At 37.9% G+C, this 21306-nt stretch overlaps 1 protein-coding gene across 1 annotated transcript in view; it reads left to right on the plus strand.

The window, feature by feature from the left end:
* EDAR (ectodysplasin A receptor) overlaps positions 1-15417 on the plus strand; it is a 57927-nt gene extending 42510 nt beyond the window's left edge. Inside the window, exons 5-11 of the mRNA XM_077807085.1 lie at positions 2073-2159; positions 5392-5517; positions 5613-5678; positions 5986-6058; positions 8305-8464; positions 11799-11859; positions 15098-15417. Of these exons, the coding sequence (XP_077663211.1) occupies positions 2073-2159; positions 5392-5517; positions 5613-5678; positions 5986-6058; positions 8305-8464; positions 11799-11859; positions 15098-15417 (893 nt within the window). The remainder of the gene's footprint in view (positions 1-2072; positions 2160-5391; positions 5518-5612; positions 5679-5985; positions 6059-8304; positions 8465-11798; positions 11860-15097) is intronic.
* Positions 15418-21306: the final 5889 nt, after the last annotated feature.

Raw genomic sequence — 21306 nt, forward strand, 5'->3', positions numbered from 1 at the left:
CTCTAGGTGACCTAGTGGGTCTTTTCCATCTGTAACTTCTATGAGTCAAACCCTAAAGTCCTTTTTCAGGCAAAACTCTTATTTAAACAAATGGGAAACTGAGTCAATGAAAGTTTTGCCTAAGTAAGGACTGATTAAGGACTATTGGACTTGGTTCTATTATTTATTCATCGTAATTCACAAGAATACCATGAACAGAACGGGGTTCTTAGTCATCAGTCCGGCTGCTAAGTTTTCTGCAAACTAAGGGCTGTCTTCCAATATACACATTTTAAAGATTAAACAGATGTAATTATTTTATCTACATAGCACTGAAAGTGCCTGAGTTAACATACCAATATATTTAAAATTCTATAGAAATAAATGCTGTTTCAATTTAAAAAAGGAAAGTGTAATAAATAATATTTATTTCCTTCCATGCCAACAAATGAGGTTTGGAAGGTGTTTTGCCATTGTTATAGGAAAAAAATCTTTTTAAGTCATCTACACTGTATTCTGTGTGCCAAGTTAAGAGTATGTGTTTATCATTCCAAACACACAGTCACATTTTATATTGGGTAATATTTTTGCATTTTCTAAAAAACATTTTTGTTTATTTAAAGATCATGTATATTTCTCTTCTTCATAGGCCATGAGACATTTTTCATACCCTACCAGACAACTTAATTTCCTGTCAACCTTAAGTGATGGGCCAAGACCCCGAAATTCCGTACCACATTTCCCAGAACAGCAGAATAGCATTAGTCATTTTTCAGTTGTGGTGTGAATTTGCCAGACTAGGTCTTTGATGATTATACTATCCCCATGCTCCCACAAACACAGACTAGCTGTACAGTACTTTTAGTCTTAGAAGGATTAACTCACTAATACTTGCCTTTTGCTACACAAGGTAAATGTGAAGAATTCGTGATTTTTATCATTTTGTTTGACGAAGACTACATTGCACCTTAGAATAGTTCAAAAACTTTTCAGTGTTTGCATTTGCAGACTTCTTTAAAAGTTCTTGCAGGAGTGATAAGAATGGTCTTTTCTAACCTTAATTTCTAATTCCTGTTTTGGAATCTTATTACAGTGAGATACTCAGAGTATTCCTAGCTTCCGGCTTAGTTCCCACTGTTTCTGTCTTTGCCTAGAGTCAAAAGAAGCTTGCAGGATTGGTATTTTGCGCCAGTTTCTGACCTGATTTTCCATTCTGAAAACATAGCACTTGTATTGCATCACAGCTGAATTTTAAAAAATTACTATTGGTTTTTTGAAATCAACCATAGAAATCTGGCAGGGAAAAGAACCTATTAAGTTATCCTATCCATCTCTCTCTGTCATTGCTAATTGTTTTCTACAATAGATGTAAGGGATTTGTCTTATAACAATGGTGATTTACAGTTTTTTCTAGATGACGGATTCTAGCTGGCAGGATCATATGAAGCATGTTGTCCTGCCAGGCTGCAAAAAATATGTATACTCCCTATGCAGTTTCACCAAGAGGAAGGCATTCTGCAGTATCGTTTATCATCTTCCCTAGAGTCTCCACTGGAAAAATGTAGCTTTAAATATTAATCAAGGCTCTATGGAAATCTCACTGATGGAGGCTGCCTGAGAGAGGCACTCATTTGATGAATCTCCTAGATGACCTTTCTGCGTTGTGGGTTGCACTGGCTAGCTCCAGACTCCATAATGGAGCGGGGTTGTGAGTGACTTGCGTCACTTTGACTCACTCTTGGCAGATATTCTGCTCCCAGTTCACACGAGGGGAACCTATTGAGCAAATCTGACCCTGTGTATATCATAAAACATTTTGTCTTTATACAGATTAATAAATCAGTCAGTGGGGGTTTGAAAATTCCCCCAAGTCCTATGCAAAAATATATATTAAATACATTTTTCAAAATGCCAGAAATGTTGCAGATTGTTGACATTACGGAAAATAAAAGTGGCTCCGTGGATTATTTTTTAATGAATGGGAAATTCAGTGAAACTAAGTGAGTGCTCTGCTTACTACGACTAGGTCAAGACATGGCTGAAACTTCACAAGGTAAGCAGGGAAATTTATGGCAATTTTGTTACTATTGCAGGTGCTGGCATGACCTCTGGTGTTTCAGCCATTTTCCCAAGTACCTCTGGCACAAACACGCTCTCGCCTTTTCAGCATGCACACAAAGGTAAGAAAAGCTTCCCCAGGTTTATTCAGCAGCTATTTCTTCAGAATACAGTATCAGCTGGTATAATGTACTGTTGAACTGAAAACACCTCTTGTAAAATTACGTTGCACTATTTTCCCACATTTGAAGAATCACTAAAAATAATAATAATTTACAATGATTTCTTATTCCTGGATTAATCAATACTATTACTTCAGTGGAGATGGACTTAAAATGGACTTCAACTGAGTTGTACTGATTTATGCCGACAATTAATTTAGCTCATTATTTCTAGCAACAAGGAAATGTTATTATGCCCCAGCAGAGCCTGGCCAGAAATGTGAAAATAATTTAACATAACTATGTGGCCATTCTCTTTTTGGACTAAACAAACAGTTCTACAATATTATTTTTGGTTTTTCAAAAATACATGAAAATAAGAACACTGTATACATAGTGGGGGGGGGGGAAACAACTAATAAAAAATTATCAAAGCTGACCATTGTGTGTCTGTTTTTGTGATGTTGGAAGCCATGTTTCCAGACATTTTATGTCTCATTTTTAATTCAGATTCCCACACTCTTTGAAGTATTTATAATTTTCTATAACTCTACATGGCTTTTTAGATCCTAGCTTATTGCCTCTGATTTTCATCTCTGATGTTACCTACCTGATTCTAAATTCACCTTCTGTCAATGCTATGTGCGAAATCTGTGTTAGAAAAGCAAGTATAACAGTTTTTTTGCGGATTGTGGCTCGATCTTCTCCCTTTTCTTACCTCTCTTTTGAGGACATTAAAAACCCCTTGAAGCAAAATGACATCAACATGATCAAACACTCCTTCTGAAGCATGGAGACTATATGTTAAAATATTCAGATGCTCTTTCTGGAGTAAGGACGGATGTAGTTACCCCTATGATGAATTTATTTCATGAATGAGCTCCAGACATTGAGAGAAATATATTAAGTCAGCTTTTAAGTTATTTATTATCATTATTGACTCTGTCTTTGGCTTTCAGTTTTTCTCTCTGATATCACACACACAAAATTTTGGCTTGAGCGCAAGATCATGTCTCTTTGGATCCCACTCCCACTTCACTGCTGAGGGAGGATTTACTTTTCATGGCACTATTTATCTGAGGCATAATGAATCTCTTTGACATTTGTTCTTAAAAAATTCTTTGCTGATGCCTAATTTTCATCCTGGTTTTATTAACTTATTTATATTCTGATATAAACGTTAATTTGACTTATTTGAAAATTCCGATCAGGCTATCGAGTGTACCATACCACAGAGGATGATCTGGTGAATGCGAATTATGCATTATTCAGTTCTGCTAATTCAATTCCCTTTCAGTTTTGTTTCATTTTTCAGCATTCAGTAGTATTGATCATAGTATTCTTCTGATGTGCTTACTATCTGTTGTTGAGCTGCCAGCTACTGCTTTGGCTTGAATCCTACTGAAGAAAGCAGTCAGCCATGGGTCAGTTTAGACCTCAGCCTGCTTCTCTGTGCCTTGCCTGAGGGATTAGTGGTAGGACCAATGCTCTTCTGAATGTATATGTTACTATTGGGTATTATTCTTTAGGAACTATAATGTATATTTTCATTGTTGGTCAGACACTGTCCAGACCTACCTCATGCTTCCAGTCAGTTGTCAGGCTGCTAACATGATATCCAGTTACAGATATCACATTATTTAATAAAATTATCCAACTAAAGCTGGTTGCTAGTGGGTTTTAGATGGTTGTTATGTTAAGCACCTAGCCTAACAGTTCATTTTACTGAGCCTATCTCCTTAGCATAAAGACAGTGGGTGTTAGAATGACATATTTGTCAATGGCCTTATACTCAGATTTCATAACAAGAACAGCCTTGTACTTTCTTCCGTATATTGCTTTGAAAAGAAACAATTAGAATCATTTATCAATTATTCCCTTTTTCAAATCTTACTACTGTAATTCCTTCTTTGTGGGTGCTCCCAAAGATATATTGTCTAGACAACAGCAGCTCCTATTCTGATGACTGAATTTTTCCTTGTTTTAAGATCCCTTTTTTGGCTCCCCATCACATCAAAGTTGTATAATTTATTTTTAAACAATGGTTTCATCCCAGAGAAGCATCTCTAAAAATGGCATCAGACAGGTTTTATAATCCATACAAACCAACACAAATCAAACTATACATATTAGAGTTTTCACCTGCACTTCTGATAAATCTTCCAACAGAAGAATTTTAAACATGTTCACACTGATGGAACATTACCAGCTGTACACCCTCTTTGTGTGTTGGTGGTGTAGGTCTATGAAAAGAAATTACACATTTTGTTGTTTTACTGACTTGTTTCATTGTTCTATAAAGGAAAGCTAAATAACTGATTTTACAATTAAGAGAACGTCCAACTTTCACTCAGGGTTGAGAGCTAGCAGCTGTTCACAGTTACACACAATTAACTGCAATACCATATGTTATGATACGGAGGAACACCATTTTCTGTCTGAGAAAAAGCCAAATCCTATCTTCAGATGTGCACACACAAAGACCCCACTGAAGCCAGCTGTGAGTGCAACCATGGACAAAACTGGGCCTATAAGTCTGTTATAATTTCCAGCCGACATAAATTTCAGCATACTATTTTCACCTGTTCGTAACATTGACAAACCTCATTCTCTCAGGAGCAGAATGACAGTGGCAGAAAAGAAAATTACCAAAGGAATTTCATCCACATATTTAATTTTCATAAATTTCCTTTTTGCAATAAGTAAAGCATAAACAAAATTTAATGAAATAGTTTGTATATATAATTCTAAAAAACTGAAATATGAAAAGAGGTCAAATTTTGGTAGCTCATATTTCTTCTTATTGAAACATTGAAAGTTTCACAAGGTAATTGGAAAAGCATAGTATATTTTCCTCTTCATACATAAATACTTTTAATATTAGAGGACATTATAGCTTCCTTCATCTCTGCAGGACTACACGATCTAGTGTTTGTTGTAAGTATTATTAACTATTGTAGAACAAACTACACTGCTATGTAAAATTCTGTATATTGGTTGGCTTTTGAAGCATAAGAGCTAACTTCTGCAGTGTTTCATCCAGCAAAGCTCCAGTTCAAATAAATTAATTAAGTTTTAAGTAAATAAAGAAATGAACTAGGGATTAAGTTTTGTGCAGACCTCAAACTGATAAACATTTTTGTTTTCAGTAATGGCTCCTGTACAATAAACTATTTCTTTGTGTCTCCAGCAGATCTTTCAGGACAAGGGCATCTGGCTACTGCTCTTATAATTGCCATGTCTACTATATTCATAATGGCTATTGCCATTGTCTTAATCATCATGTTTTACATTGTGAAAACGAAACCTTCTGGTCAAGGTAATTGTGCGGCATAAGAAATTCCAGTTGCAAAATACTATCTCCAGACAACTGCTGAGAATGACTAGTAATAAGTTACATTCTTTATATTCTAGCCTGTTGCACCAGCCATTCAGTCGAAGTCCAAGCGAATATGCAAGAAGAGAAGAAAGACATACAAGGTTTGAGCTGTTTTATGGTTTCCACTTTCTCCACACCAGATAACACAGGGCTTAAACTCCCTTAATCCATCTTCCTGTGCAATTCCCCTTTTTAATTGTTTAAACTCCAATTCCATTTAGTAAAGGAATATGCAAAAGGTTTCTGTACCACCAAAATTGCACTTAATCCTGTGATAGAAATTAAAAGTGTAGAAGAATTCAGGGAGATTTAGGTTTGTAATAAGACTGGCAGCTGATGAAGCTAGTGAGGCAAAACACACATTTGCAAACTCTCTGTCAATTAATGTCTTTATTTTTTGATTTGCAGAAAATGTTGTGATTTTCTCAGAGAAAGAGGAGTTTGAAAAACTGACAGCAACTCCAGCTAAGACTGTTAAAAGGTATGTGAAAAATAAACATTATTTTAGCTTGGTTAAGGTGGAAAAGGAACATAACCATTCCAGATACTTGAGGCAAAGGAATTATTTAGCCTGGCACAAGGGAATACAAGAAAAAAAGGAGATGCAATTAAGACAAGGGGAAAATAGGCTAAAAGCTTCCTGATGGTGCGATCTAATGGAATGAGGAACAGTCTGCCACAGGAAGTGCCAGAAACCCCATTGCTTGAGTTTTTTAAAGCTAGACCTGGGAGTTGAAAATGTGCTAACAGTCTTGCAGCAGCAGGGAAAAGACTAGATGACTTAATACGTATTTTCCATCTCTAATTTCTAAAATAGGATGGCAGATGCTAGTGGGGGGGAGGGAGGCTGATCATCCCATCTCCTTCTTCAGCCCTACAGGGCTCTGTCATCTTTCCTGACAGCTTCATTTTGGTAGTGTGTGCCAGGAATGTGGTTTTCAGGTACGTGCTCTTCATTAATCTTTTCCCTGCTGCCTATCAGCCAGCACGGGAGAACACATTTCCTGCCCCACACACCAAAAAAGCACTTTGTCCCTAACTTTATTGCTCAGCATCTAGATGGCACAAAGTCACACAGGTCAGTAGCCTTTATATTATTGATGGGTTGATATGACCAATGGTCTCTTAAAACCATAGTAACCTGGGTCCAATTTTTGTGCTCCCTAAGGGCTACCGTATTAGAATTAGCAGAGTGAGAACCACCATTAAAAATGTCATTTGGTCTGGAGGCTCTCAGAGCACATGAGGAACGATAGCAGGGACCACAACAGCATTCACAAGTTCTTAAGCTTCCTGGTACTAAAAACCTTACTACACAGATAATCAGTCCCACAGTTACAGGTATATAAATGAACATATAGCAATACCAAAAGATATCCAGCATAAATGCTCTCCTACTCACATCTCCAAGGGTACCACCAAGATGGGTGGCTCTTTCAGTAGGTGGTCATCTGTGGAGGGCCTCTTGATTGATTCTTCCTCCCTGTTCATGCTGATGAACCCCTTTTATGCTGAGTTACACTCACACGCATAACCCTCCTACATATGCATGAAAATTCCAACCCCTTTTTCCTTATCAGGACTTCCAAACCCCCTAAAGTTTGGGGTGCCCCACTTTTCAAAGGCTAGCCTCTTAGTTCCCCATATTTGCATTAGCATTTACATCAACAAGGCCCCATGGCAACCTGCAGTTGCTGCAGAATTTTCTGTGATGTTACAATTGGGTGCCTTGCAGTCCTGACAGGTACATTGCAGCATATTTCCCCAAACATCACTCATTGTCACATTCTTTACAGTAATCTTGTAACATTACTGGTACAGGATTATTCCTGGGTCACCTGCTTATGTCAACCCTTCTTTTAGGCCTAAGGCCTTATGCAGCTAACCTAAAATCACACCAGCCTCAGTTTGTAGGGCTTGCATGACAGCCTCACTTTGCTTACATACCTAACACACACGGTTCTCTCATAAATGTTTGTCAACCTTATATCCTTATAATACTATCCTACTTATTCCTATACTCTATCTACATCTATTCATCACACATTGATTACGTATCTATTGCTGTGGTTAATTCATAACACAATTAAATGATTCTATGAAATAATCGGCTACGGGTCCATTTGCCTTTAGGATTCTCTGAGCTCTCCCTGGCTGCGGAGCCCCACTAGATGACACAATGAGCTTTGTACCACACTACAAAGACTACGTCTACACTATAAAGCTAAGGGTGTGATTCCCAGCTTTCCAACACATAGTCCTGCTAGGTCAATGAGGGAAAAGTATAAAGAGTAGTGTAGCCACAACAACATGGGCAGCCTGAACTACCGGGCTATGCTAGGCTACTCTTTATATTCGTGCTAGCTGCCATCCAACTAGCACAAGTACATGAATGCAAGCTTGGAATCACACCCCTAGCTCGAAGTGTAGACGTAGGTAAAGTCAGGAAGAGCTAGAATTTGGCCCCAAGTAAAGAAAGATTTTTTTTTAAATCCTTTATAAGGTCTCCTCCTTGTTCTCACGCAGGTGTTCATGACTGTGTAACTTAAATAGAGACAGTTGCACATACATCTTCGATAGCAGGGTCAAGCTTTAATTACATGCTCCCGCAGCAGCGACATTTTTAAAAGAAAAATATTATTCCATTGACTCTAAGATAGAAGAAAAGACAGAATTGGACTCACTATCAGAGGCTGCATAGCTATAACCTTACCCTTAATTTTTCAGTGAAAATGATGCATCTTCCGAGAATGAACGACTTCTAAGCCGTAGCATGGACAGTGATGAAGAAGCTGCTGTCGATAAACAAGGGACCCCAGACCTGTGCTTGTTATCTTTAGTTCATCTCACCAGGGACAAATCTTCTACAAATAACAAATCAACTGGGGTAAGGCTTTTTTCAAAGCTGAAAATGGAGACGAATTTTGATAGGTTTTTTTAAGAAACACATGCATAAATCATCACCACAATAAAACAATGAATTATAATGCTGATCAGACTAATCTACAGGAAAGTTTTGCATGGTAATAAGAAATTGTCTGACAATCTCCTCTGTAGAGACAGCATATAGTATTCCTTCAGTATGCCAAAAATGCTGTGTGTGCATATAAAATGCACTGTAAAGGGCTGAGAAATTAAGCACCCAAAAGTCAGGAAATTCAAAAGCAAGTTTCCTACAACAATATTAACTCTGCTCTCTGGAACTCTGTACAATTTAGGTTATAAATTTGAACCAAAAAAATCAATAATACAGCAAGGCATGCATTTAAACAGGCAAATTAAGAAAGAAAAATTTAGTCTTGGTTTTTCTGTTTAAATGCATGCCTTGCTGTATTATTGACTTTTTGTTAAAATTTATACCATAAAATGTACAGCATTCAGAAGAGCAGCGTTAATGTTGCTGTAGGAACATGAGCATATGAACAATGGGGCTAGCCTAGTGTTATAGTGGGAACCTTAACTTTTGAATTTCCTGACTTTTGGGTGCTTAAGCACAACATGCTCATTTCTACACCTTAATGTTTCATTAATATTCATTTTTGTACGTAGTTTTCCTGTTTATTTTTCAAAGATACAAGAGTCACATGGAAGGTGGCTCCAATATTCCAAAGAACTGTACCTGCGCCATCTCACTGTTTGGTTTCTCTACTTGTGGCCTACATTCCTTCCTGCTGGCTGGCTTCCTCACAGTGTATTTAAAGGCAGCTAAGGGCATATAAAGACATGTGTAAGGTGCTTCAGCACATACCAAACTTTCTAACCCATGTTAACATTAAAGCATACTTAAAAAGAAAATGCACATATTCATATGGATATGTTTTATACTTTCATAGCTTTCAAAATACTATACCATCCACAATGAAGTCAGTCAGGCCAAGATAGTAGTTTGTAATATCAACCATTTTTGGTTTTCCAAGACTGAAAAAAAATCTTTAAAAAAAAAAAAAGTTTGAAAAATATCTTTCCACACTTGCATAGTTTAACTGGCTGAAATGATTTAGCTCAAAACTTTCCAAAATAGCTCATCTTTCCACTAAGACTGGACATGGAAAGCTTCAGCCCCAAGGGAGATGCTTTTAGCAAGTTATGAACAGCTGAAAATTATCATGAACTCTTGACATGTATGAGTTTGTGTTATCTGTCCTTAGGTATTTCTAATGCACACTCATCATGGACTGTAAGCACCATTGTCTCGCTATACTTCACGTTGGGTTGAGGTCTGGTACACAGGTTCTCAGACCAAGTGGCAATGTCATAAGAAAAGTCTCTGAAGACTGTATATACAGTAGATACATCCTCAGAAGTATTTCTTTGGCTTGTAATCTTGTCTAAAGCATAGATCCCTTATCCCAGACCTCTCCCCTGAAAGATGGTTATGACGACTTGAGACCCTCTTAACAGGTATAAAACAAGGTCTTTGGTGGAAATACAGATTGTGATGAGACACTCAGCTTCCATGCCTCAGATTTTAGGACCAAACCAGGTTCCATGCCTTGGAAGAGCACTAAAGTACTTGGGGGGTGCAGATGAAATAGTATTTATAAGACAGACCATAGAGCTCAGTGGGTGTTGAGTGAGGCTAAGGACAGCTAGAGAGAAAGGTAGAAAAATATTGAGAATTTCAAAGCTAGATTTGGCAGGCTCTTTGCCTTACTCTGGACTGCTCCTCCCTGTTTAAAAAAAAATATTTTGCAATGAGTTACCACACAGAGGATCCAAGATCAAAACACAAACGTAGCCACTTGCTTGTGGGCTAGGCGCAGTACAGAATCAGCAACCTCACCTTTGGAAAAGAAGACAGCCTCTGGCATCCCTCTCGCTGGACTTGGGAGGGAGGTTTAGTTAGTCTCTCTCTGCCCCAGAGACAATCAGCACAGAAGGGAGGCTGCCAATGGAGAGAGAAAATGTGGGATCCGAGATGCTTTAAGAGGAACTCTAAAAACCCCTTAGGAAAAACAATGAGAGCTCCTGACATGTTTATAAAGTGGCTACTCCAAATGCACAACAGTTACTGCACTTAGAAAACCCCAAACTTGCAAGTTTTTATTATGAAATAAATAACACCAAGAATATGTAAAATCCCCATTTAATAGCTGTATTCCCATCTCATTATGTTCAAAACACCTGCAGACCTAATGTGTCTACATGACCGGTCAAGTGAGCAGCAGTCAATTGGGGTCCACAACCACAGGCCTGGAAATCCAACTGATTGATGTACCTGGGCTTTTATAGGCCAGTGAAAACAAACCAGACAAGATCGTCCCAGAAACCCAGAAGCTCAAGCAGGCTTTTTTCAGGGTGTTTTCTAAAAACATTTGTGACAACTGGTGAGTTTGTGAAACAAGTGCTTGAGTCCCATGATAGAGAGAAATTTTCTAATAGCTTGCTCCTAGCTAGAGCTGGCTGGAAGACAACAATTCTGTATTCTGACAGCTTTCAAGGTTTTAAAATTGTTTTCAGTTGGCACTAGAATAAAAACAAAACCTTTTCAACGTTTTTGCAAAATAGAACTGTGTTAAAACATCTGGTTTCAGATTGAAAAGGTCAGGTCAATTCATGTCTCTCTCATCAGAAGTGATCAGATAGCCCTGGACCTCAGACCCCCTTCTTGTCTAAATCAAGATGGTTTTGCTTCAGCTTTGACAAAAAAGCATATTTTGGCAAAAAAAAACATTTAATTGAAAATGTTCCAATCGGCATAATCTATCCCTAATGCCAACCAGCAACAACTCCTGAAAGTACAACCCTCTTGCAGCGTGTTAGGAGAAGTTATTCATCACAGCTGGTCCAATTTTGTGGACCTAACAATTTGGGGTATGCAGCTATAGTATTTAGTTTACTCGCTCCCTTGGGCAGGGTCTATAAAGGGAAATTAAATACTAAAACACTTAAAGCAGAAAGTTCATTAATCCAAATTAGATGACACTGGGACACAGAAAATGAGATCTCCAACACTGGAAAGTGAAAACCAAAAAACATGTTTACTCTTAACTCATTTACACTTATCCTACTCTTCTATGAATCTTCAGAAGAGATCCTTGGCGGCTTTATGTGCTAATGCAGTGGGTTCAGAGTCTTGGAAGAGGAGCCTCTAGAGAGCACCTCAAGAGGTTGCACCGTGTGTCTGGTGCGTCTGTTTGCCTAGTAATTATCTCCTCACATGACTGAAGAAATAATGAGGTACTAGTCTTTAAAATACGTTTTGTTGCTGCTCCCTTTAGATTCAAAGTCGAAGGAAAAAGATACTTGATGTGTATGCCAATGTATGTGGTGTTGCCGAAGGTGAGTGTGAACAAAATACATACAAACTGACTGTATAGAATTAGATCTTAACTATTGGCTGTGGAATGTATTTCCTTTTGTCTTCATAACTGTCAAAAATGGTCTACAAAGAGAAAATCCAAATTTGGGGTTAATTATAAATTGTATAATTTGTATTAGTTATTTATTTTAAGTAAATTGGATGAACACAAACTGATGAAAATATGTTCTGATAAGTTTAAAATTAAGATTTGGGAAGGATCAGATTTGTATTTCAGCTCCCAGCTCCCTCAAATCCTCCACTCTGCCACCACATCCTGAAAACAATAGTTTCCAAGTTGGACAGTTTTTAAGGGTTTAATTCGATTTAGCACTTGATTATTTGTGTTACCTAGGCACAGTGGACATAAATTAATTTCACTACATCAAAGAGTACATAATCTTATTTAATTCTCTCTTTTTCTGTGTGTTCTATGGCTCAGTGCGACCCAGGTCCCACCACAGCACTGGTATTGAACTTGAAATGGAAAAAACGCTATCAGTCTCCAAATCAATTAAAGAGCGTAAATACAAAAGTCAGAATCATAGAAGTGTAGGACTGGAAGAGACCTCGACAGGTCATCTAGTCCAGACCCCTGTACTCATGGCAGGACTATGTACTAGACCATTTCTGATAAGTGTGTGTCTAACCACCTTTCAGGAATGACGGAGATTCCACAATCTCCCAAGTTCCAGTGCTTAATTACCCTGACAGTTGGGCAATTTTTCCTGATGTCCAACCTAAACCTCCCTTGCTGTAATTTAATCCCATTGCTTCTTGTCCTAGCCTCAGAGGTAAAGGAGAACAATTTTTCTCCCTCCTCCTTGTAACAACATTTATATACTTGAAAACTGTTATGTCCCTCCTCAGGCTTCTCTTCTCCAGACTAAACAAATCCAATTTTTTCAATCTTCCCTCATAGGTCAGGTTTTCTAGATCTTTAATAATTTTTGTTGTTTTTATCTGGACTTTCTCCAATTTGTCCACATCTTTCCTGAAATGTGGCACCCAGAACTGGACACAGTAATTCCAGCTGAGGTCTTGTCAGCACGGAGTAGAGCGGAAGAATTACTTCTCATGTCTTGATTACAACACTCCTGCTAATACATCTTAGAATGATGTTCTCTTTTTTTTTTTTTTTTTTGTAGTGTTACACTGCTGTCTCATATTTAGCTTGTGATCCACTATGACCCCCAGATCCCTCTCTGCAGTACTCTTTCCTATGCAGTCATTTCCCATTTTGTATATGTGCAACTGATTGTTCCTTCCTAAATGGAGTACTTTGCATTTGTCCTTATTGAAGTTCACCCTATTTACTTCAGACCATTTCTCCAGTTTGTCTAGATCATTTTGAATTATAATCCTATCCCGCAAAGCACTTCCAATTCCTCCCAGCATAGTATCGTCCGCAAACTTTATAAGTGTACTATGTCATTATCTAAATCATTGATGAAGATATTGAACAGAACCAGACCCAGAACCGATCGCTGTGGGTCCCCACTTGATATGCCCCTCTAGCTTGACTGTGAACCACTGATAACTACTCTCTGGGATCGGTTTTCCAACCAGTTCTGCACCCACCATATAGTAGCTGCATCTAGGCTGCATTTCCCTAGTTTGTTTATGAGAAGCTAATGCAAGACAGTATCAAAAGCCTTACTACTGTCAAGGTATATCACATCTACCAGGCTTGTTACCCTGTCTAAAAAAGCTATTAGGTTGGTTTGACACAATTTGTTCTTGACAAATCCATGCTGTTACTTATCACCTTGTTATCTTCTAGGTGTTCACAAATTGATGTTTAATTATTTGTTGCTGATACTATCTCCTGTACTACATCTAGTATTATGGGAAAACTGTCTAGCAAAGAGCATCCATTCAGCCCCATGATCAGTGCTAATATTGACCAAGATCTCCTATGGAGGTACTTCAACAATAAAACTCTTGCAGGAACTTATATGCATGGAGGTAGTAGGCATCATGGTACCACCTGTGCTCATCTCATCCCTGCAAGACCACCTTCCAATTATAGAGACAGAGAGAATCAGAGTCAGTGGAGAGTCAAACACTGAGCCATCTGTGGGAGAGGATTATTGTCAGCAGAGTATTCTCTGTGCCATTAAATAACTGAATTTTGTACCACTAGAAAATTGGTGGCTGCTGGCCAGTTTGCAAAGCCAAAATGAAACTCTTACACTAAACATGCTTAGCTACATCTGTTGAAGTGCTCACTAGGGATACATCTACAATATATTCCCTGGGACAGCTACTTCAGGATTAGCTGAGAAAGGGATAAAGTAGTATGGCAATACACAACTCAGTTAAGAATCCATATGGGGAGAGATTAACAAGACTGGGATTTTTCAGCTTGGAAAAGAGATGGCTCGGGGGGATATGACAGAGATTTATAAAATCATGACTGGTGTGGAGAAAGTAAATAAGGAAGTGTTATTTACTCCTTCTCATAACACAAGAACTAGGGGTCACTAAACGAAATTAATAGGCAGCAGGTTTAAAACAAACAAAAGAAAGTATTTCTTCACAAAACGCACAGTCAACCTGTGGAACTCTTTGCCAGAGGATGTTCTAAAGGCCAAGACTGTAACAGAGTTCAGAAAAGAACTGGATAAGTTCATGGAGGATAAGTCCATCAATGGCTATTAGTCTGGATGGGCAGGGATGCAAAACCATGCTCTGACGTGTCCCAAGTCTCTGTTTGCTGGGATCTGGGAATGGGCACCAGGGAATGGATCACTTGATGATTACCTGTGCTGTTTATTCCCTCTGAAGCCTCTGGCATTGGCCACTGTCAGAAGAGAGGATACTGGGCTAGATGGACCATTGGTCTGACCCAGTATGGCCATTCTTATGTTCTATGTTCTTATCTTAGTTATTTCCCACCCAAATTCACACATGCATTCTTCTCTTATCCTCTCTCCTGTTTCAGTTTTTTCTCTCTTTCAAGACTTTTCCAATTTGATACTGTCATTTGGGGCTATTCATTTAGGCCTATCTGTGTCAAAATACTCATGTGTCAATAACCCCAAAGAGACGAGTACCAGGCAAAGTGTGTTACTCTCATGATTTTTTGGGTCTACCTATTATTTAACATTTAAAGCTTATACTAATAATGTTATAGTACTGAACAAGGGAACATTTCTAGTAGTCATCAAAATCTGTATATCGAACTTCTGACTCTTAGGAATTTTTAATTCACAGGTCTCAGTCCCACAGAGCTGCCATTTGATTGCCTGGAGAAGACCAGCAGGATGCTCAGCTCAACATACAACTCAGAAAAAGCTATTGTGAAAACATGGCGCCACCTTGCTGAGAGCTTTGGACTAAAAAGGGATGAAATAGGTGGTATGACAGATGGCATGCAGCTCTTCGACCGCATCAGCACAGCCGGCTACAGTATCCCAGAACTTCTAACCAAACTAGTGCAAATTGAGCGGTTAGATGCTGTTGAATCTTTGTGTGCAGATATTTTGGAGTGGGCGCAAGTGATGCCTTCACCTGAACAAGTGGTTACATCCTGATGTGAGCATCATTTCCAAAGGATGTGCAAGAACATTGATCCCAAGAGCAATGCTTCAAGAGCACAGGGCAGAGACTTAAAAGAATCGGAGGTTTTTCTCATACACTACTCACATTCACCGCAAAGAATAAAGTGAGGCAAGATTTGCAACTGAATTTATCACCCACAAAATAAACAAGGGCAAAAATTCTTCTGAGAAGCTCAACATGAAATATGTAATTGAATAGAATGGCTTTTGTTAAACAGGTTTCAGAGTAACAGCCGTGTTAGTCCGTATTTGCAAAACGAAAAGGAGGACTTGTGGCACCTTAGAGACTAACCAATTCGTCTCTCAGGTTAGTCTCTAAGGTGCCACAAGTCCTCCTTTTCTTTTTGTTAAACAGTTACTGATAGTAAGTGGACACTAATATCCATTTTCCACAAAGTTTACAAGTACAGGTACAGGTCAATCTTCTAATAGCCTGTCTGGCTTTGAAGAAAGCCCATTTAATTATTATCTGAGGATAGCTCTATCACCTGGGGCTCTGGTCAAGCATTTCAAATCTACAGTTAGCTACAGTACCATGGAATACAGATAAGGCACGCACATTTCTACCAGCTCTAACACATGTAATTGTAACCAATTTCATTCCTTATACATACTACAGATTTGTTGAATCAAAAAGTGCTTAGATTAACTAATTATACTGTATGAAAAAAGTTACTTCTGGAGTCTACATGAGCCGAGTGCTTCAAATGACTGTATGTAATGTGTTAGAGCATTCTTGGTTCATGCAGACATTTCAGAAATTGGAAATGCAAACTGTTAACGCAAACTGTTAACTGACAAGACATACTGGTGAGAAAGGTGGCAGTGATTGCTCTGAAATTAAAAGGACAATATTTTGTCTATTCTCTGTATTTATAAACAAACACTTGTCTATTGCGTTACAAGCCATTTTGCATTACAAGCCATGATGTCTGTGCGTCTTAAGTTCTATTCCAAACAGAGGAATTCCAGACGAAAATGGTGCATACTCTGCACCTGCAGAAGCCAGCGAGAACTAAAAACGGAGATTTAATAAAACACTTGAAAAGGAAGAAAATGTAGCGAATCGCGTGGTATTTGAAAAGCTGTGCTCTTGTAAAAATCTGATATGAACATGAACACAGTTCACAGGGTTAAACAAACCATGGAAGGTTTAGTTTGAGGTTGTCCACAGCAGCAATCTATCAATTTATTTGTTTAAAAGTTAACAAATCTCTATTTTTCTTGAGATAGTGGCTTTTTTAAACCTACAAGTGCAGAGGCTAGAAGCCAGTAACTGTTAACAACCCAGTTGGTTAATCTACAAGTTCAGTTCATTGCTAGAATGGTGTGGTGACAGATTTCAGTGAGAGTTATTACTAAATTAAAACAAATTCCATGACTTACAAAGCAATACTTTTTTAATTACAAATTGCATGACTGAGCTAAGGTGTGATAAAAATATCAGTCATATTCTTGAAACTAACAACCAGTTTTCCACCAGTGAGCACACAGACCTTTTCTGTGACAGAGCTATAATTATGTGCTGAATGTTTAATATCACTATTTAGCATCTAATTTGCTGATCTTTTCAGTACTTATTTCGTGTAGTCTGGGAGCTACATAACTTAATTATCCGTTTAGTTTCTCTTTGAAATCTTCTTTTCCTACCTGTTCTATGGAAATTATAAAAATACTTCCCTTAATTAGTTTGCAAATGCCAAATTTGATTATAATTCTGTCCTGAAAGGAAGTTTGCTGCTTCCTTAAAAAAAATACTTTCACATTTAAAAAATAGAGATGAGATAACACAACCCCAATTGACTTCAGTGGGGCCAGGATTTCAGGCAAGATCTGAATTTTGCAGTTTGAGCCCATCTCTAATAAAAAGGAAAGTTGCTATTTTTCTTATGCCAGTATATAACTACAGTGTTGTCCTACAACTGTAGGACTGGTCTGACATTTATTGTTTCATTTAATATTAACACATTGTGTACTTACGTAAAGACAAACAGTGATCATTTGTTTATTGAGCCTTGAGGAACATTAGGCCCTTGAAATTAATGATGCCAATGTGCACACAGACTATTTAACATTATTTTATTTAGTATACAGAGAAATTTTTATTGTGTTACACAAAAGATGTACAGGAATAAAACAGAATACTTCTGAATATCTTGCCTAAAGGCATAATTTCTAATAGTTTTGTTTAATGCTGTACATATAACTTATTATATTGTATCATATGAATAAACATATATGCTAAAACATTAAGATATTGAACATAATATTATTGATCCAGAAATCTGTAATTAAATAAATTACTCAAGGGCTAGCAGGCACTTTATATTCCTGTAGAACAGACTGCCTACACAACATACATGAACCATTTGAAGTAGGAAAGGAGAGGCATTTGGGAGGCTCCTTTTTTTTTATATCTTGGTTTTGGTGTACACTTTGTGTACCAGACATCGGGAATGGTGTAAAAAAAGCATGAAGTCACACATGGGAGGAAACAAAGGAAGTAATACACTTTTATTATCTAACTTGTGTGTCTGAAAAAATCAGGGACCCCAGACCTTCCGTTTAGCCAAGTTTTAAAAATAAATAGTTTTTTAAGCCACATTTTAGGCAGAGTTTTGTTTCCACCGGGTGACAAAAATCAATCCCAAATACTCGACCAATCCACTGCTAGTTAGCTAACACCTTTCCAAAATAGAGAGGAGGGGAGCACCAGAGGCTATCCTGGAAAGCTGATACACTTTAATTTTTCCAATCAGACTTTTTTAGAAGTTATTTCTATCTTTGGATGAGTGACAGATTCTAGTGCAAATCCCAGAATGAGATACATTCTCTGACTTATATTTTAGGGAGGCAAATTGCCCAAGACATTGACAGTGATACTGCCCGTGTTTTAAACTCACTCTGGATCAAGGCTCCCACACATCCCTGTGAATGAACTCTAGCCAGATGCTAGTTTATCTATGAAGCCCCTATATACAGATTAATTACTAGAAGAGTACCACTGAGAACAAATGTCATGGAACTGAGATATAAGCAATACAACTACAATAAATACCTGTACAGACGATGAAAGAGCAGTAAAATTAGTTCTTAAAAATTAAATGGTATCTAGAAAAAGATCATGTTTATGTATAGCTATAGTCTTAAAAAAATAATTCCTTTAAAAGCAATATTTAAAATGTATTTATGGTATTTAAACAATGTAAATTAATGGTTTTTTTTATTTTAGATTCCTGTTTCTGTTCTCTCTCTCCCTTTTTCCCTGTAGTCCCAAACTCGTGCATTGAGGCTGCCATGTCCTGGGGCTGAAGGTGGTGTTTGTGTGACATTTTTAAAAGCATCAAAGTGACTAAGCACCTGTCCCAGTTTCAAAAGAATGAGACTTCGGCTTCTAACTGCCCAGCTCACTTTTCAGAATGGGACTTAGGAGCCTAAGTTACTTAGACACATTTCAAATTTTTGTCCTAAGTCTCTTTGAAAGTCAGTGGGTCTTAGGCTTCTAAGTTACATTTTAAATTGGAAATCAGGTATATATATATACCAAAGTCTAAATAATAAGATGGGTGAACTAGATTGCCTCATATTAAATGAGGATATTGATATAAGAGGCATCACAGAAAGTTGGTGGAATGAGGCTAATCAATGGGACACAGTAATACCAGGGTGCAAAATATATCGGAAGGACAGCACAGGTGGTGCTGGTGGGGGAGTGGCACTATATGTGAAAGAAAGCGTAGAATCAAATGAAGTAAAAATCTTAAATGAACCAAGCTGTACCACAGAATCGCTAAGGATAGTAATTCCATGCTCGAATAATAAGAATATAGTAGTAGGGATATATTACCGACCACCTGACCAGGATGGTGATAGTGACTGTGAATGCTCCGGGAGATTAGAGAGGCTATTAAAATAAAAAACTCAATAATAATGGGGGATTTCAACTACTGCCATATTGACTGGGTACATGTCACCTCAGGATGGGATGCAGAGATAAAGTTTCTTGACACCTTAAATGACTGCATCTTGGAGCTAGCTTGCATCTAGTCCTGGAACCCACAAGAGAGGCAATTCTTGATTTAGTTCTAAGTGGAGCACAGGATCTGGTCCAAGAAGTGAACATAGCTGGACTGCTTGGTAATAGTGACCATAATATAATTAAATTTAACATCCCCATGGAGGGGAAAACACCACAGTGGCCCAACACTGTAGCATTTAATTTCAGAAAGGGGAACTACACGAAAATGAGGAGGTTAGTTAAACAGAAATTAAAAGGTACAGCACTAAACGTAAAATCCTCACAAGTGGCATGGAAACTTTTTAAAGACACCATAATAGAAGCTCAACTTAAATGTATATCCCAAATTAAAAAATATAGTAAGACAACCAAAAAAGAGTCACCGTGGCTAAACAACAAAATAAAAGAAGTAGTGAGAGGCAAAAAGGCATTCTTTACAAAGTGGAAGTTAAATCCCATTGAGGAAAATAGAAAGGAGCACAAACTCTGGCAAATGAAGTGTAAAAACATAATTAGGAAGGCCAAAAAAGAATTTGAAGAACAGCTAGCCAAAGACTCAAAAAGTAATAGCAAAAATTTTTTAAGTACATCAGAAGCAGGAAGCCTGCTAAACAACCAGTGGGGCACTGGACGATCAAGATGCTAAAGGAGCACTCAAGGACGATAAGGCCAATGCGGAGAAAATAAATTCTTTGCATTGGTCTTCACAGCTGAGGATGTGAGGAAGATTCTCAAACCTGAGCCATTCTTTTTAGGTGACAAATCTGAGTAACTGTCCCAGATTGAGGTGTCATTAGAGGAGGTTTTGGAACAAATTGAGAATGTACACAGTAATAAGTCACCAGAACCAGATGGGATTCACCCAAGATTTCTGAAGGAACTCACATGTGAAATGGCAGGGTTACTAACTGTAGTCTGTAACCTATCATTTAAATCCGCTTCTGTACCAAATGAGAATAGCTAATGTGACGCCAATTTTTAAAAAGGGCTCCAGAGGAGACCCTCAGCAATTACAGGCTGGTAAGCCTGACTTCAGTATCAGGCACACTGGTTGAAACTATAGTAAAGAACAAAATTGTCAGACACATAGATGAACATAATTTGTTGGAGAATAGTCAACATGGTTTTTGTAGAGGGAAATCATGCCTCACCAATCTTCTAGAATCCCTTGAGGGGGTCAACAAGCATGTGGACAAGGGGGATCCAGTGTGTGCTTAGATTTTCAGAAAGCCTTTGACAAGGTCCCTCACCAAAGGCTCTTAAGCAAAGTAAACTGTCATGGGATAAGAGGGAAGGTCCTCTCATGGATTGGTAACTGGTTAAAAGGTAGGGAAAAAAGAGTAGGAATAAATGGGCAGTTTTCTGAATGGAGAGAGGTAAATAGTGGTGTCCTGCCAGGGCCTGTACTGGGCCCAGTCCTATTCAACATATTCATAAATGCTCTGGAAAAAGGGGTAAACAGTGAGGTGGCAAAATTTGCAGATGATACAAAACTACTCAAGATAGTTAAGTCCCAGGCAGACTGCAAAGAACTACAAAAGGATCTCTCAAAACTGGATGACTGAGCAACAAAATGGCACATGAAATCCAATGTTGATAAATGCAAAATAATGCACATTGGAAAACATAATCCCAACTATATATATAAAATGATGGGGTCTAAATTAGCTATTCCCACTCAAGAAAGCAATCTTGGAGTCATTATGGATAGTTCTCTAAAAATATCCACTCAATGTGCAGCGGCAGTCAAAAAAGTGAACAGAATGTTGGGAATCATTAAGAAAGGGATAGATAATATGACAGAAAATATCATATTGCCTCTGTATAAATCCATGGTACGCCCA

Source organism: Eretmochelys imbricata, chromosome 1, assembly GCF_965152235.1.
Source record: "Eretmochelys imbricata isolate rEreImb1 chromosome 1, rEreImb1.hap1, whole genome shotgun sequence".
NCBI lineage: Eukaryota > Metazoa > Chordata > Testudines > Cheloniidae > Eretmochelys > Eretmochelys imbricata.